General features: G+C 28.2%; 1 protein-coding gene across 6 annotated transcripts in view; it reads right to left on the bottom strand.

The window, feature by feature from the left end:
• The window catches only part of LOC122719703 (peripheral plasma membrane protein CASK), a 238,805-nt gene that overhangs the window by 181,250 nt on the left and 37,100 nt on the right, over positions 1 to 20,455 (bottom strand). For 5 of the 6 annotated variants that reach the window (XM_043945744.1, XM_043945743.1, XM_043945745.1 and 2 more), the window contains 6 exons: positions 15,641 to 15,709; positions 9,369 to 9,544; positions 9,096 to 9,218; positions 7,596 to 7,785; positions 7,060 to 7,181; positions 5,511 to 5,690 (listed from right to left, as the gene is read on the bottom strand). In XM_043945744.1, coding sequence (XP_043801679.1) covers positions 5,511 to 5,690; positions 7,060 to 7,181; positions 7,596 to 7,785; positions 9,096 to 9,218; positions 9,369 to 9,544; positions 15,641 to 15,709 — 860 coding nt within the window. The remainder of the gene's footprint in view (positions 1 to 5,510; positions 5,691 to 7,059; positions 7,182 to 7,595; positions 7,786 to 9,095; positions 9,219 to 9,368; positions 9,545 to 15,640; positions 15,710 to 20,455) is intronic. The other variant, XM_043945747.1, reaches the window with a different exon arrangement.

Here is a 20,455-nt window from a genome sequence, read left to right as displayed (position 1 = left end):
CATGCTCTTAGAATATAATATAATATTTTTCTTCATTAAAAGATATGAGATTCTACACTTAAAGGGAGATTGGAAATTCCTTGCATAGGAAATATATCTACACTTGACACTGATGTGAAAATATAAATTCTATTACTTTAAAATATATTTTGGAACTAACTTTTCTAATCTTTTTTTTCAAAAAATTAATAAAAAAAATTTGAATATTAATAATTTCAAAAATAAAAAATGAATAATTTTACTTTATATTTTGAAATATTGAAAATGAATGCAATACATTTAATCTTCATCTTTTTTTACAAATACATTTACATATGTTATTTTTGTATATAAATATAACTTAAAAGAATTTTATTGATAAAATTTATTCCGTCTAATAAACGTATAATAGATTAACTGCGCTAGTATGAAATCGAACGTGATTGATCTTTTCTACTTTGATTGAAGTTTGTAGTTGACCTCGATGCATACTAACGAACTAATACATTGAACGTTAAAAAATAGTAGGAATCAAAACGTACAAGGGAAAATATAACAGGAGTTAATTGATCAATCCTCGATCTTTTTGAATCTTTATCTATGTATAAACCACTTGAATAGATAGTACGTGTACACAAGTCCGAAATAGTCAATCACAGTTGTCCTACTAAATAGAAAAGCAACAAATTGCTTCGATATATCACGTTTTTTAAAAGATGAAAACTTGTATCGTTTCATTTCAATAAAAATTTTAAAAATTAAACTGATAATAAAAACGAGAATAATAAAAGGGAAAGTTTATTGAAAGAAATATTTGTTTTAAATTGATTAAATAAGATATTGCATACTAACGAACGAATAAATATTAATATATTTACAACATAATTAAAAATTTTGTAAAAAAAAAAAGCCAATTGATTTTTGTCTTTTTCAGAAAAACCAAAAAATACTTAATATCTAATTTTTTTTCAATAAATATATTTTTTCTTTAAGAAGATATTCATTATAATTGTTATATTTAAAAATAAAAACTATTTATATCTAATAATTGAAATTAAACAAAGATTGTTTTTATCATATATTCTTACAAACAATTAAAAAATAATATATTCTTTCATAAAATATATTTCATATAGTTCGATAATTTTGTAATCAAGAATACATACAATTTCTATTCATTGTAATTTCTACGAATAATTTATTATAATATAATTATACATTTAAATAATGTAACTTATTTAAATGTATTTAAAGAACATTAACTAAAAAAAACAAAATCAATTCACAAATATTTCAGAGTTCAACTCAACCACAATGGATATGACCCACTAAAAAACTATTTTAACAATCTTAATTACTTAATCGATACATCTATAAATATTTACCTAACCAACAAGCTATTCGTTACGATAATAAACTGCATGTCGCATTCGTAGTTATTTCGATGGCTAGACAACCGAAAGATCGGAATAACTAACCACCTGTTCTATTTCTGTTATCCTGTCACTTCATACCATCTCGAACTCGATTTAATATTAAAAACGCGAATATTCATACACCACTGTTTACTGAAATATACATTTTGAATCCGCAATATTCGTTTTCTCTGAACGAACAGCTAGCAAACAAAAAACCAGGATTTAGATTTCTTACCAAACTTCTCTGCCATTCTCTGTCTGAATAATCTTGGATGCAATTGATCGATTGTAAACACTATTGAACATTCAGATCACGTCTGATGCAACAGTTTAGAAAGCTGTTGACAAACATTTTCTTTGAAGTATTGCTTCTAAAACGAGACCTATGCCAGTGAGTCGGTGAACCTATTCGATGATGCAACATTAACTCCTCTTTATCCAAGAATGAGATATCTCGCGTGCAAATACCTATTCTGACGATATTTCTGAGGATTCTTTATGTATATGTATACATATGTATATATAGTTCACATGACGCTTTGAAAGACGCTATCTCATATATCCTTTTTTCAAAATTGTCAACTGGATGGACTATATTACTTTTGGATGGACTCTATTTTTGTATCAAAGCAAAAAAATTTTGTTTTAGAAATATAATGTTTAGAATATTTGTTTATAATATATTTATATTAAAAATATATTATATATATATATATATATATAATATTGATAATTCTTTGTATGCATGAATTAGATATTTTTTATGTAATCTATTTATAATTTATCTATATATCTTCTACTCTTTCAATAAGAAGTAATAATATTAATATATTTCATGTGATGCTTTCTTTTATTTGCTTTTCAAAAATTTTCAAATTGTTATTTCAAGTATTAGAATCAAAGAAATTTTAAAAATATAATATATTTTAGCATAGATAATTCTTTCAACCGATGAATATTTTTCTCCTCTGTTTTTCAATGCTTATTTTTCGTATGCCAATAAAAATAATATAAAAATTGAAATATTTGTAACTAAAATGTCATGTACTATATATACACATGCATATACATATCAAAAGCATCTAATTGTATTTTTTTATTGAAATATAATTTTCTATGAGATACATCGAATATATAATTAATAAATAAATACTTTTATGACCAACTAGTTCTAAATTAAATGAAATCACGAATTTAGATTCAAAATAATTAAAATTTGTTATAATTCGTTTTCACTATGAAAATTTATTTCAATATTTCCCTTAATTTCTACTGAACTGATTTTACAGGGGGGAAATAATTATTTTGAATAAAAAAAACAAAATAAAGATGCTCAAAGATAGAGATAAAAAATGATTTTTAAAAATAAATAATATATTCCGTGAAAATATATTCAACACAAATGAAAAACTTTAAAATAGTAAAACGTACAATAAAAAAAAAATTTGATGATACGAAAACGACCAACAAACTCTCGCATAAAGTGAATCCTTTTTTTACTACGACAGATATATGAAACTCGGTTTATTTCCATGTTAGCGAAATCACATTGAAACTCGTATCGTGACTCTTGAACGTTTGAACGCTAGTTGTACTTTATCATTTCTAGAACTGTAGTTTCATTCTGGACATTTTGAAACTCTAACAGAGAGCGTTAATACGAGCCTGGCAAAGGTCCATTATTCGTATCTTTTAACATGCACTTCCCTCGTACAAGTACTTCTCAAAAATCTTGAGTCCAAACATGTTGAATATTTTTTAAACTACTTCGCTTAGTCTTATTTCTAGATACAATAAAATTTAAAAAAAATTTTCACTTTGCATGATACTGTGTTAAAATTTTACAACTATTTTATATAAAATAAAAAATATTATTTTTAGTTATTTAAATTTTGAATTAAAATTATAGAAAAATACACACGAGCCAGAAAAATCTTTAGTTTACTTTGCATGTTATATTGTATTAAGCTAATTTAAAATTTGCATTTTATATAATATTCTATCTGAGAATAATTAATTTTGATAATCTTTTTTCACTATAAAAGTATTAAAATTTAGAATTTTGATTTTAAACGATATATAGATGTATATAATTTTAATTTTTTTTTTTCATTTATACATTTTTGAAGAGAGAATAAATTTCTTACCTAATTATAGATTAAATCTTAAAATCAATTAATATCATCAAAATAAAACTAATTTTTCCTATTATGAATTAGCCTACTCAAACGCAAAATTTCTCCAACAAATTGAAACGCCAACATGAAAGGCAAATGATACGTTTTTATAATTCTAATCAAGCCAGAATCAGACAACGTAATTTTTCAAAAAAAAAACAAGACGTGGAACAATGAATGTCTAGCAATCAGGTTGAATGGAAAAAATTAATAAGTCAGCACTCAAGATGGGCACGCAAATTCATTCGCGCATCAGAATCCGTCCTTTTCACGGTAACATCATCCTATCGTTCTTTTAGTCCGGCCCTATTTGTCTTTTCTTCCTTCTTTCTCCATATTTGTCCTGCTCTTTCCTGCAATCTTTCTCCCCTCTTTACGTGTTCCTCACGCTACAGCTACGGGATTTTTAAATGAGAATTTTAACGATCGACCTACATTTCTGTGCCCTATTTACGGTGTATCGCAGGCAATGTCAAACACCGCGGCAAATACACTACCACCAGCGACGAGTGCCACGGCGGAAAAGAGGGAACGATGTAATTGCGAGTACGTCGCGAGACCCCTTCGCATTGACACCTTCAAAAACGCGAGACTAGGGAAGAAAGGGAACGCTATTGTAACGATTACCAATTCGTCGACCTATTTTCCACGTGTTTTCGCAATCATACGATCTTTTTGTGCCAGTGTGCAGCCAATGTGCTTTGTTTCAATTTCGAAATGAAAATATGTATCTGAAGATCACGAGAAGAATGTGTAATTTGACAATTTTCGAAGGAATGTATTATAAATTAATTCTGTTTTTATAGTAAATTATGTAGCGTATTTTGTTTGAATTTTGAAAAGAAAAAAGATGCTTGAAGATTGTAATCATGTGAAAGATATTTTATTACGTAGTTAGACAAATTTCGAAGGGAGGATATATTGTAAGTACAAATTGATTCCATGATAATATAATTTTAATCGTGTTAAAAAATTTTTAAACCTCATAATAAGTTTGATATGTTTTAACATTTTAATTTAATATAAAAAGCAAACATGACAATATCTAGAAATATTTTCATTATTCGAATAAAATTTTACTAAATACAATATATCCTTATTTTACTAAATACAATATATCTTCCTCCAATATATCCTCAATGTTTCCAAAAAAAATTTGGAATGGTCAAAATTTTTTTCTGTATAATTAATGCGAAATATAATTAATAAATAGTAAATAATAATTATATAGAATTAAAATATTATTTTTTTAATTTCTATAAAAAAAAAAAGAACTTTTTGATATTAATATTGATAATAATATTTTTTTATAAAGTTCAGTTCATAATTTGATAAAAAATGTACATATATATCAGTGAAATTTACATTATACACAATCTTCAAGTACTTTTCTTTAATCCATAGATAAAAATAATTTTACCTCAATAAAATGATTTGCTTTTATAGTTATTAAAATTATAATTACAGTTTTAAAATTAATTTTTGAAATTATATCTATTCTAAAATCTTTCATTTGATTTAATTTAATTATTCCATAATTCATAATATATACTTAAATACTTATAATACATTCCTTCAAATTTCATTTGTATCCTTATTTCGTTATTTGTAACTTATATAATAACTATATTAATTATAGAATAATAATATTACTTAGCAATATAGTATATACTAACTATATAGTAATAATTATATAATATAATATTACATAATTTTATATAATATTACTTATGCTATATTATTTTACTATATTATTAATATATACATATATGTTGCTAAAATAAAATTTTGATTATATAAAGTTTCAAATATTAATCTTCAGTTCATAACCACAATATTATATAGCAATATGGTTTTATACCTATATGTTATATTCATTATTTATTTCGCACCAGAATCATATGATAGCACTTGAATAAATTATTCGAAGACTTACCCTCATGTGTGGCTGGACCAAAAGTTCATGGAGTTCCCGAAGATCCGCCCTATCGATGTTTCGTATCGCTGAATGCTCTATTTCTCGAAGAAGTTCTTCGACCTCTCGCGCACGCTGAACAGCGTCTGTCTGTGGCGCTCGACATGGCGTTGGAACTCGAGTCGAAATCCTATCGTAAAGCTGAATAAAAACAACTATGTTAATCCTTATATTGAATTTCCACGACTAAAACTATAAAGATATTTCAAATTCACTAAATCCAATAGCTTTGGTTATGTATTCATGTCAATATACTCTTTTGTATATTATGTGTGAAAAATATATATGATAACTTCATTTCGTATATTTTGCAATACAGTTTCCATATTCATATATAAATTATAATAGTCAATAGTTATTAATAGGTTAAAATACTTACATAGATAACTTAAACACAATAATACTAAAACAAATTCGAAATCAGTTTCATCCAAATGGTTGAATAAATCACGTATTAATTTCCACACATCCGTTTATTAAGCCTATCAGCCATGTACTAATCGTATTCGCGGGAAAACAGATTAGTTCATCGTGAAGCCTTCAGATGTCCTATCACGTCGCGGTGCAGCGAAAGATCATGTGTGATGAATGGAACGATGGTATTGTTTACATTACCGACGAAAGAAAAAGACAAAATCAACGCCGATAATTACCCACATTTTGTTTAAAATCGATTTACTTACCAAGAAATAGGCAATTTCGAGGAGATCACCGGCCAATTCAACTTCACTGAAGAACATTAATTGACAAAGCCGCATCTTTTTGTTTACGATATTCCTAATTCTAACAAATAAATTATTGATTTCATATGTTTTTATGTAATGAGATATACATACACATCTATCTAATGGAAAATGAATTGTGACGAATTTGCAATCCTGTATAGCATTTTGTTTATCAGACCAACACGTCAGCCATCTTGATAATCAAGGATCAAGCGCTTGCGCCCTATTCCCGAATAAAATGAGGGCGCGTACCTCTTCCCTCGGGATATAAACATGATAAAGGGTTGAAACTGTAGAACGAAACAGTGGAGCATGGAATGACCTTGAAATCAATAGAAATCAACAGTGGCGCCACGAATAAGAACTATTACCGTATGTCGATAAAATAAAAGAGCTAATGATAAGTATAATAAAAATTGAAATAATTATAAGAAAAAAAATTAATAAAAATTATATATCATTAGTAAACATAAAGTAAATCTCGTTAATATCTAATCTTAGTAATCAATTTCAAACGAATTATCATTATCTTCGTTATATTATCGATATACAGTAAGTAAGCAGATAAGATAGAGATCTATATGATGATATATTTTAGAAATTTTATTTTAGAAATTTGTCTGCTTGCCTAAATTTTGTAATTATAATTATTAAATTCTTGATACTATATATTTGAATTTATATAAATAACATATTTAAAGAACTGGAAACTGTATTTCAAAATTATGAGATATGAAATTTATTGATACAAGATTTAGAACTGTTTTATGATATCTCAAACATACCTCTAAAATAGCTCGAAGACGATAATCATCAACTGCATTAAGTATCTCGGCACGCGTCAGTCTTCCACTCTCTTGAAGTACTTCAATATCATCGAGAGAGTCTATAATTTCAGCTACAGCACCTGAAAAATAAATATAATTTTAGAATATATACTATAATAATAAATATAATTAAAAAAATAATTAAGTTTGCAATTAATCAATCGTTTAATTATTATTGGAAATAATCATGACTTAATAATTAACTGATTTCATTAATTGTTTATAATTTTAAATTAGATTAAGCGTAATATAATATAAAATAATAATAAAATAGGATAAAAATAGGATAAAAATATAAATAAAATAGTAAAAAACTTATATAATAACACTTACTTTTTTGATTTATATATATATATATATATATATATATATACACACATATATATATATATAATTTATATAATTTTATTTGAAACTCAAATTCTAAATTGCGTTTTATCCTTTGTTTATAATTATGACTATACAATATACATAAGTATTACAAATATTCATACCTGTGGTTATAACTTCATCGTCTCCTATATCGAAAAAGCTGTCACCGTTAATTTCCGAATATGGGATGTGCCATTTGGAGGACGAAATCGCCACTTTCACAGCGTCTTTCAATTTTCGTCTAGCATTGAATTTCTTAAGCTCTTCTATAGTTTCAGCTAAATGTATTCGGGCCACACCCTTATCACGATCCTACAAATATAATTTATTTAAGGATTATGTAACATTAATATCGTTATTAAATTACGAACAGTAATATTATAAATAAATCCCTATATGTGATAAATCATGAAAAAATAACTACTGAAATTAGAGCATGGAACGTACAACTAATATTAATTATTTCTTATTAACTTCAAACCCCATAAACGTAAGAAATTCTCGTGTTCAGCAATAAATTATCATATCATATAATATTTTCTACTTAATTAACATATATATCAAATAAAAAGAGATTAATATTCGTTTAAAATAAAATATAGTGATTTTTCATTAACTTCAGTGATTATAAATTTTCGTATATTTAACGATAAATTATAATATTCTGAAAGAAATTAATATTCCTTATGTGAAATGAAATAAACGGATAATATGAACAAATGAATTTGTATACCAATAACCAAGTGATCTATACGTTCGAACAAAAAGGAGTGTCCAATATTTGTTTCGAAAAAATCTATCGGGAAATTTCTTATTAAAAGAAAAAGGGACGATAATTACGCCCGTTTTCTATGAAGTTCTTAGAACTTGAGCGAGTGTGCAGTCACGTTCAAAAAACTGTAACTGGCACAGAGAAAAATATACATCGCTACAGTTATTTTCATTAACCGGTGGAACTTTGCCCCTGCTATAGCGATCGATAGCCCAGTTGCACGTGTATTGCATCGATATATGGGGTGACTCCAAGCTTCGCTACCTTAGGTCACTGGCTAACTGTCGTGTCATATAGGTATATTCTTACTTTATTACACCATATGCCGTGCACATGCGCAACGTACATTCACCGGATATAATAACAGAAAATGAGGCCGTTTATCGAAAAGCTGATACGATATAAAAAGAAGGCAGATACGCTCCGAGCATCTATTAAATAGAAATTGTTAAACACGAATACACGTGTTGTCGGGAATAATCGTTTGTACTTCATAGTTACACTTTCGAGAAATAAAAGTTCCATTATTTCAATCATTTTTTATATTTTTTATACACGAAGATTATTTCCTCTCCTCAAAAACAATTTCCAACTTCTCACGTTACAATATTTTCTTTTTTTCTTTCGTAAAAATAAATCGAGATGAAAAGCTTTTCGAATTTTTGTTAATGAAAATTCTCCCTTTATAAAGTTCGTCCATATTGATGATTTCACTTTTAAACTCATGCTCGAAAACTTTACATACTTTCAAGTATTGAGAAACGTCATTTAACAATTAACATAATCTTTTGAACATGACTGAAAAAAAAAAATCCTCTCATTACTTCTGATTCAATCAAACCTAACTTACTCTAAGCCATTTGTGGTTCAGCACTTCTTGTATGGTAATCCTGTGATTTACATCCGTTGTGAGCATTCTTTGTATGAGATCCTTCGCCGGTTCACTAATATTGTCCCACAATGGTGTCTCCATCTGAAAGTTTTACGATTATGTCATGAATAGTTTCATTGTTGGTGCACAATATCGTGTAAACGTTATATTAAAATATGTATGTAAAAATATATTATCATCTTTCTTCTTTTCATAGAGCAAGAGAAAATATTACGTTTAATCAATTTCTACCTGTACTCGTCCTCTGCAAATTGCTTCTCGCAGTCTATCTCGAGAGCCAACGAATGGAAGTGTACCGGTTAATAGGACATGAAGTAGTACTCCGGCTGACCAAACGTCACCAGGCTTCCCGTACTGTCTCCGTTGGATCACTTCCGGCGCCATGAAGTGTGGACACCCAACACGACCTGCACGACCAAGAACATCTTTAGAATCATGTAAAACACGGCATATTCGGCATGATGGAAGCGAGCTGGGGCAGTGATTGCTTCGAAAGTTCGCAGTCGATCGTTACACGTTTCGTGAAAACTTTCATACCCGGGTCGAAACTTCGTCGTTAAGTTCCAAATTGAAAGTTTGATCCATATGAGCAAAATTCTCGCCTCGATGCTATTTACGATCACACAAGTAAACACAAGTACTCTAATAAGTTTTTCTATCGCGTTTTTGACGAAATTTTTTTCTTTTTCGATGATCGATCAAGGCAAGGATCGATGGCTGGATCATTTTTGATTCGGTAGACTTTATTAATTAATCCTCTGAGTACAGCAACTACTGCTCCGGATTAATTTTTTATCTAAACTTTAAAAAACTTTTTCTCTTAAAAATCTTTGAAAAAATTTGAAGTCTAAAATCTAAATTTTAATTTAAAATTTTTCAACGCGGATTTTCTTCACAAAAATTTAACAACGAAATTTTCTCTTGATCCTTGAGCCGGATTCTATACAAAGGATTAGATAAAGATTTAAAAGATTTAAAGCTTTTTCAACGAAGAATTTAACAATAGAATTCTCTTTCAATTCTTAGCAATTCAAATCGGATAATAAAAATGAATATATACGCATAAATAAAGACAAAGACTTAGATAGTTTGGATTTATGAATATGAGTTCCAGCCATCGTATTTCTAGTATCTTCAACTTTTGCGTATATCTTAAACGATCAACATTGATCGTGGATTTTTATTGTAAAAAATAATTTTTTGATAAAACTAACGCGATCATGGGGGAGGAGAGTGAAGGGACTGAACGAATAAAACACGGGTAATCTGTATTCCGAATAATTTAAAATATTCCGATGAATCTCATCGCGTTAACGATTGAAAACTCGATAGCCATAAAGAAAGAGATAGAACCGCTCGTTATTTCGTGAATGCTAGATCGACTGGACCAATTGGATATGCATGTAATGCCAACAGACGAATATGTATTATATTCAAATGCGAAACAAATGAAACATTCGGTGAGAAGAGAATAACGCATTGCCGCATCTAGGCGCACTTGTACGAGCACAGTATGCAATGTTTTGCAAATTGCAGCGTGCTAATCAAATGTATAAATAATATCTAGCTGGAGGTTGCAGAAACGAGGCAGAAAAGCTGGATAAAAAAAGGATATTGAACAAATGAATTTAGAGAAACGTGAACGATAGCGTACGCGATTGTCAAAGCAAACAAAGCAGAAATAGTAGATACGCGCGGAATTTATTTATTGCAAAAGTTTGTTTAACTATCGTAATGTTTTACATACGTTCAACGAGCGAAACAGAATACCCAATTATCCTGTCTTTTCGATTGAAACTTAAAGATTTTAAGATTTTATATTATAAGTATGAAAATCTTTCAGCTAATGGCAGAATTTAAATATATCAGTAAGAGTAAGAATTTGAAAAACATTTTATAATATTATTAATAAATTGTTGATTTTATAACGCTTTAACGTAATAATATTATTTTAAATATCTCTGCTTAATTTAATTTATAATAAAACGTGAAAATGAACAATTTAATTAGTCGATAAAATTCATTTTTTAATTATAGTTAAAAAAATGAATCAAAATTTAATCTAAATAAGATGTAATACGATTCACAAATTTCTAAAATTTTTCAAAAATATATGCAATAATTTTCTTGCAACAAATATAATCACATTTTTAGTAATTTTAATATCTACAGATAATTAGGTTTCTGTTTCATAATGAAAAATCCTTTGAAAAATGGATGTACCTGTATAAATATAATACATTCATTTAAATATAAAAACATGAAAATAAATACAATTAATTTTATACATAAGCGAAATGTGTATATATAAATTAAACATTTAATTTTTATTTGTATAAACTGTACAAAAATATTTGTTTAAAGATAATTGCAATGTTTCGGATATTATATAAACTTGACAACATCAAATGAATAAACAAATCATAATGTACTACTTACAAAACTCCTTTAGTGAAAGATAAATGTTGTTTACGTAAGGGAGTAAAATAACTAGCAAATTAGCATATATATTAGGTAAAGAAAATTCTGTCCATCTCTCTCAAATTTTCACCAACCGGAATTATATACGAAAATGCACGAAACTAGGTCAAAATTATAATACATAGAGAGAATGTGAATTATATATAGCATAAAACATGAAAAAAAAGACGTATAAGGGGAATACATCAAACTACATACATTAACAAGATTACAAAGATGAATCTGTGCAATGAGATGGAGATAATAAGACAGAATATAAAATTTCAAAAAAATGATGCTGAAAAAAATATAATAATATTCGCAATACGAAGCTGTCGATATCAAATATGAATGAAGAAATTATGCGAATTGTTAATATATAATATCGTAAAATATAATGCGTGTATATATACAATAACAAATAATAATATTTCTTTTTTTATGATATATTTCTGTAAATATTTATGGAGAGAAATAATTATCATTAATAGTGAATTAAATCTATTAACAATAACTGTTCAATAAATGCATTTTGTCTTCTTAATTTGTAACATTATGCATAACACAAGTTGCTTCGTGGACACATGTGGCAAATATGACGAACCACTCACCATAAATCATTTCCACGTGGTCGATGTTGGTGCATTAAACTTTAGCGAATATATGTAATAAATGCGAGCAAAAAGGATTGCAAAATTACGCGATGGTAAAACTGTGAGTAGTTGAACGTGAATTTTTTTATCATTGCTTTTTCATGGGAATATAATGAAAAAAAAAAAAGATAGAACAACATTTTATTTTAATCCACGCTGAGAGATAGCGGATCGAATAAACAATATAGATAATTCTATTTCGATTTAAATTGACATTGAAATTCAAATCTGATATATAATTTATAGAATCGTGATTTTATGACATTCGCAAATCTCATCTTTAATCCTCTCTTCCGATCTGCTGTTTAAAATTTTGATCACGAACGAAAGCTCATACGCACCAATCATTTTAACGCATTGCTATATCCGCTTTATTCGATTCTCACCGCTTGAAATCTTGAAAACTGTACTGTCACGTACTTGACATTGCTTATTTCTTTTTTTCCCCTCCCTTTTTTAATTTATTTCAGTTGTTCATTTATCGATTTCGAGAGAAGTTAATTAAAATTTGCTTTTGCCCGTTCGAATTGAGTGGAATAAATCTAGATATGCACGTTGATTTCGAAGAGAAATATTTTCTGCAAAATACGGATTTATTTTTTATAAAATTTATTTTTCCTCATTTACGTATAATTTGATGATCATATGATATAAAAGAGGATTACATTTTAAAATATATGATACCTATATAAAATAATATTTTCAATAATCTTTAAATGCAAAATCATTATCATGATGATATATTGCAATGATGTATGTATGTGTAAAACACATATTCATGTTTAGACACTTATGTTCGAATGTTCACTTGCATGATATTATTTTTTTTTTTTAAATAACAGATGGAAAATATTGATGATGTACGACACCACAGATAACAAACGATAAGACAAACACAAAGGCATACATATATAGGCAGACACATAGAGACAGGCTAGTCTACCGCTACGAACAATGACGACACAAACAAGCCCAACAATCGGGCAATTTCTGAACGCAATCAGACTAAACAAGAAAAACATTGAAGAGTTTATTACGTACTAAAAGGAGTCATGATTAAAAATTTTAAAAATATAAATATCACCAAAATTTGTTCATTCTTTTATGAATACGTGCTATCCAATACAATACTTACTCATAACGAACAAAAAAAAGTTTTACATATACATTAATTTGATAAATAATCTTCTTTTCTTTCTTCTTTAATCGTCAAAAATAAAAACTTATTGATTATTGATACTATTTCTAATTATAAAAATGGACAAGGAAAATCGTAATGAACCCTTCAATCATAGAATCCCTATAACGATGAAGCAGAAGTTGACTCATTCGTACACTCTACAAAAGGGGGGCACGTCGATGTAAGGGAACAAACCAAGGTAACGAGAACAGAAACAAGAAAAAAATAAAAAATAAAAAATAAAAATGGGCGTTTCTGTCTTTTTCTCGAGAATATTAGACAGCTCGACGACACACAAGTGTATTTGTCACTACGCGGGCCTGCACAACGATTTTACAGGAACAAACTACCGTACGTAGGTCAAGTGGAGTGTCTACGCAGACACTACGTGTTGTTCTGAAGCTGACATAATCGAACGACACGCGGGGGTAGAACGAATATATGCGTGCCATCGAAAACCAGGAACGATTTTAATCGATCCCCTGTTAGTTCTAACGATATGACGTCGTCACAAGAGAAATCGAACACAGTCTTTTAAAACCAATCAAGAAGGTTGTGCGCGCGTATTCGAACGAACGATTCGATATAGACGAGAATATTTCGAAGAAGAGTCGAAAGATTTTTTTTTCTTTCTTTCCATTCTTTTTCATTCGTTTTTCGTCGTTTCTACCCCCGGTTCTCGTTATTATGCGGATGTGGCAGGCATACGAGTACCGATATTGTCCTCCGTATCGCTCACTAGCGAATCCTCGGCGTCGGTCAGGTCCTCGAAAGGGAAATTGCAGCTCGGAGACGTCAGCCCTATCGAAAGAACACAGACAAATAGGACAAGGATCGTTATCGTCAGAGTAATTTTCGGGTTGGGTGGCGTCCGCCATTATCGACGATAAGAGGAGGACCTTATCGTCATCGCCGTTATTCGTAGAGGAAGACAGACCTGTGTTTGTGTCATTGTATCGAAGAATCGAGTTTGGTACGGGTCAGAGCATCGAGTCGTGGAAAACGGATTTTTCTAAACGATTCCTTTTGGTATAGTTGCGTCTTTATCCGGCCAATTGAACGTTAACCTCGTTGATTCGTTTGGTCGTTGAAGATAAAAAGGGATGCTTTCTTTAATTAGTTATCATTGGCTATAAATTTGCCATTCCTCGTTTGCTTTCGAACGACTTCCTTTGGATACTGTGGTGTCTTGTTATATGTATATATATTTTCTATACATATACATTTATATGTATGTATATATATATAAAAATAAAATGGTAAATTGGGTCATTGTATTAATCGCTACTAAAAAATTTATCGCGAAATTTGAATAAAAATATGGATGTATAAATGGTACAGAAATGGAATCTATGATACATTGAGAACATTGAAATGGAATCAAGTTAAATTCAAGTGCATTGTAATAAAGAAATTGAAAATATAGAATGTAGAATATAATTTTTAGATACGAAACTTAGTTTTTAAAAATGTGAGTCGAAAATCGAATCTTACTTTCCCTTTTATATTGAATATTTAGCTAATTTTTCATTTTTCATTTTCTTTGATTTTTAACGAAAAAATTTTTTGGGCTAATGATATTCTAATTCTTTGAAATGATTTTCTTTTTCCAAAATTTTAATTCTTTTTCATTTCTCTACATATATGTTAATTTAATCCCAAACTTTTGAACAGAATTTTTCAAAAATTTCCAATTTTCCAAAAAACAAAGCTTCGTATTAAAAAAAAAACTCATTTAGTTAGAGTCTATTCGTATATATAAAACCATGTAACATTATTTGTATAATTATTTACATCGAAAATCACATCGAACAATGGTGAAAGATAGGGAATAATCATGTTTTTTCAAATGTAACAAATCCTCTGATCGAAGGATTTTTCCTTTATTTCGAATTCGTATCGGGTTAAGGTTTGATAAAACACATGGTGACAAGGTGACAGTTTTTCAGATCGTTCTCAGATCGAAGTTTCAGACTCGTGGTCGAAATCTGAACGCGAATAAGCAAGCAAGCAAGCAGTGGCAGCTTCTAGAAGTACAGTAATGTGAGAGGGACACACGGATCGGGTTAAGATAGTAGCATAATGTGTGGTTCTGTACGTGAATATATGTGATTCTGTATATGTGTTTGTATATGTGAGTGTGTGATACATATGGCATGATGATACAAGGCTCCTGCGGAAGTGATGATTAAAGGTTAGGTCAGGCTTACCCTCGTTGTCGGCCTTCAAGTAGAGCTGCCCCTTTGGGCTCAGACACTGCCGATACTCGTTGTAATACTCTGTATTCATTCAAACCAAATTTCAAGTTATCAAATTTTATCATTTTAAGCGATGCTCTTTCCTCGCGTAGCTATTCAAAATTTTCTATAATAAAATTTTGGAATGTTTTCAAGCAAAATTGCGGACAATATTTCCACACGCAAATTCTATAATAGCGCAAAATGTTTCTCAAACTTTATTACAGTGTACCGAAGAAAATTTGTAATGTACATCATGTGAAATTTTCATTACTAGAATTGAATATAATTTTGTTTCGATCGATTTCGTTGCATAATTATTTTCTTAAATATTTCAGTTTTTTAAATATTTCAGTTTTTTTCAATGCTATTCATTTTATGCTCATAAAATAAACATGTTCTGTTTTATAGTTATAATTATTATAAGCTATACGATACGATAAAAATTCTTGTATGCTACTAACACATTCTTTCATCGTATTTTCTAATGTAAAAATTGCAAAGAAACTAGGAACTGAAATTAATTGCGAAAAATATCAAAGCCTCGTGTTTCGTGTATTGAAAGCGAAAAAAAGAGATAACAAAACCTTTTTTATATTGAATCGATAATATGATAATAAAAATTTCAATAACATACTCGCTTTGATACCATCGAAACAATGCATAATAAATATAAAAATTAGAAAGAAGATTAATTTTAGAAAAGTAGGCTACTATTATCCAAAAAAAAAAAAAGAAAAAAAAGGAACATCTTTCGCCTTTCTCAAATTCCTTAAGCGGTTCATCTAGAAACTCATGAATCCAAGAAGATCCAGTTTTCGAAGATACGAAGTTTGCTGCTCCACTTTTAAGGCTACTTTTCTCTTTGATATTTGTGTTTTTCTTATTGTTCGATACCTTAAATTAGTTCCGAAAGTTGGAAAGTTACATAATAAATATAGCTTTCGACGAATTTAACATCTGCTTTAATCATGACAACTTTCTCCAATAATAATTCCAAGAATTCCTCTCCCTTTAGATTTTAAATTATTGCTATTTATCGAATAAAACTGCAAGAAAATTGGACTAATTATTAGAAATTCAAAATAAACATTTATTTAAAAAATTTGAAATGTTAATTTTAATTTTAATCGATAAAAGAGTAAATTACCAATATCTTAAATAAATAAACTTGTGAACTCATACACAATTATATTAAAATTATATAATTAGCAAAATTAAAAATATAATTTATGTAATAAAAGAAAAATTATCCTTTTCTTATTACTATATAAAAATATATAATCATGATATTAAAATGTGAGTTTTTATAAATACCATAAAATAAATTATATTGAATAATATATTTAATTCAATATAATTTAAATACGATAATATTTTAAATTAACTAAATTATGATTATATTTTAAATTAACTAAATTATGATTATATTTTAAATTAAATTAAATTAAAATATGTAATATTTAATAATAATAAAAAACAAATCTTCACAATGTGAGAAGATCCAATTTTATTTTTTTCGAAATTCAAAGCATTTATTAATCTTCCATTTCCAAATCATAAAATTAATATATTAAAATTTTTTACTTTAAAAAGTAACAACTATCGCTTTTCTGTTCTACTAACATGTAACAAAGTCTTAGGTTATTGTATCCTTCAACTATGAAAGTAAATACAAAAAAATGTGCAATAAAGTCAAAGTTCCTAAAGTGACAGTAATTGAGTCTTTTATCCTAATTCTACAATTTTACCTCGCAACTATTGCCATATTTATGTACTAGAAAAAAGAACTTAAACATTTTCTACGAAATAATCCCAAAAGTCACTCTAAAAGAAACAAAATAGAAAGTGAAAAAAACTTTTATTCGAATATTAAATATTTGTTCATTCACAACGCCCTATGAAGAAAATCTTTCCTCGATGATAATTTCATTTATTCGATCCTCGAATTGAAATGCGCCCAGCTTAAAATTACAACGAGGCGCAGCACATACTTGTTTTAGATCCTCCGTAACATTCTTTCGCAAACAACTCGGATCAATACTCCACATCTCCTACGAAAAATGTATCGTGGTATCTGTTTCCGCGTTTCAGTCAGTTCTCAACGCGGAAAAACTAGGAAAGAACACGGGTGCATGGAAAATAAATTTAGCCGCCACTATTCAGACAAGGATCGGGGAACGAGGGGACGAAATCATTGATTTTACGGCATGATTCATTGATTTTATACGAATCACGGAGCATGAATGAAAGTCTGACCACTTACGCATGAGCACCGAGTGAAGTGGATCGATTGCTATAACAAAGTGCATTTTATCAACGGCTCTTAACGGCGATACGATCAAATGTGGCGCGACAATTCCTCCTACGATTATCACTAAAACGGATTTATAATAATAAAACAAGGGTGCAACGGTGGTTGGAAATATCGGAGATTTTTTTTTTTCCTTTTCTTTATGAATGAAAGAGTTTTGTCTACGTTGTGCACTGATTATGATTGCGATAAAGAAGATGAAATTAATTATTGTACTACGATTGAACCTCGATTATTCACGTATCCGATTATCCATACGTTCAATTACCAAATAATCTCGATGCCTGAGATTAACTGGAATTACGAAGCGCATTTTCTCTGTAAATTTACACGATATAATGAAAATATTTGCTGAATATTTGTTGAATGGAAATATATAAATTGTGGATATTAAAAATTTTGTCTTTCTAAAATTTTACAAAAAAAATTGACTTTTCAAAATTAAAAAAAATATTCCTTAATAAATTTATAAATTATTTTTTCTATTTCTATTGATAATTTTGAAATCTTTTTAAAATATAAAGATCCCTTTCTACTTAAAAAATTTATATAGATTATTTTTCTAAATTAACTATTGTATCATTCTATAAAAATAGCGATAGTTAATTTTATGGAATAAAAAAATGTGTTTATTTTGTTACTCGAACAGATTAGTAAAAATTTTCATTGAAACATACGGAATTGACTTCGTCGAATCGAGGTAGAGCAATTGCCAGTGGATTAAGGCTGTTTATTTATCGACGCGTAAAAAGACCTTAATCTACATGAATATTGAAACCTTTGACACGTTCACAGGCTGCCTCAGGGTTCTATCTGAAAACCAAAGTTCCGTCTTTTTCGCATAGTGTTCAAATGTGTAAATTGACATTGGCGTGTCTGATGAAATCCTGATGAAGCTAGCTTCAATACTTCGAAACGAACGTTTTTCCAAAGAAAATAAAGAAAAGTACTGGAAACTGAAAAAAACTTCAAAAGCTTAGAAAATAAGTACGAGAATATTAAAATCTTTGACATTTTCTCATTCTGACATCAATCATGCAATCTGATATACATGTTCACTTTTTAAAAATTCTTATCTTTTCTATGTAACTTTTATCTGATTATATTGTTATTAAGAATTAAAATCTAACATTGTAATTAGGAATTGTGATAAGTAAACTACTCGAAATCAATGTATTGATAAGTATAATAACATAATAATAAATGAATAAAATAAGATAAAATATAATTGAAATGTAATTCTTAAATAAATTCTAGAAAAATTAAAAAAAAATCTTTTTTTTTAACTCTATTTTTTTATCAACTCTAACTATTTTTTGAAATAGCCAATGGTTTTGATTATTTATAAACATTGTATAAAGAAATCCATTTATGTATTGTTAATTTAAGAAATTTTAATGCCTAAGATTAATTGGAATTACAATTTTAAGATTCTTCCCTTTATTATCCACATTAAAATAAAATTTTCAACCCTCCTTTTCCATTTGACCAAACATGAAACTCATATAGCGAAAGGTCTTGATGATAAGGCAGATTTTCCTATTATTCTGTCTGAATTTCAAGCAGTAATTCCTATATCATAATCACAAAATGTGGTCGAGCATTGTTCCGAATAAGATCACTTTTCAACAAGATTTTCCAGATCATTTATTTTTTATGGCTTTTGGTAGATACATATGTTATCATATCTTGCAATAACTAAAGATATTGATATAATAAATTAACATTAATTTTTTCAACATTTAATTCACGTTTATATTTGTAATGAATTAATATATAATTCATAATTGACTCATTTTTTAATAAAAAAAATATTTCAAAATATAAACTGGAAAATCAATGAAAATTTTATCAAGGCATAATTTCCTGACAATAAAAATTCAAAAAAAAAAATTTAAAAGGAGAAAAATTCATTAATTCTTTCTAAAATTAATAATTTCATTTATACGATTATTTCACACTTATGGCTTGATTTCAAAGAGATATTTTTGTTAATATCCGCAGAATATACTTTCAACAATTTACTAATTAATAATATCATTAAATTACCAACGTGTGTGTAGATATATATCATATATCATACTCAAAGAAATTATGTATATCACATAGAGATCCAGATCTAATTTTCTGACAAAAAAAAATACACACGGATAATTTCAGACTAATTGAAACAAAATACTGTAGCCAAAAACTCAGAAACAGAAAGGATCATTAATAGATGTTTTAGCTAATATTTCACTACTTATGTAGATACTCATTATATTTATGGAATATTTAATAATAAGAATTGAGTTTCATGTACTATGTAAATACACCCTTAAGATCTTGCACACATCTTTTGAGAAAGATAATAACTGAGATAGTTGTGGTTGTAAGTTCGTAAGCATGTAATCCAAGACTCAGTCTCATCAAGGTGTATTTTTCTTCATTAGTCGCTACTTCCTTCCCTCAGAAATAGAACTGTCTACGGAAGA

Source organism: Apis laboriosa, unplaced genomic scaffold (genome assembly GCF_014066325.1).
Source record: "Apis laboriosa isolate Shangri-la unplaced genomic scaffold, ASM1406632v1 scaffold99_cov153, whole genome shotgun sequence".
In the NCBI taxonomy this organism is placed as follows: Eukaryota; Metazoa; Arthropoda; class Insecta; order Hymenoptera; family Apidae; genus Apis; species Apis laboriosa.
This window is presented reverse-complemented; position numbering and strand designations above follow the sequence as displayed.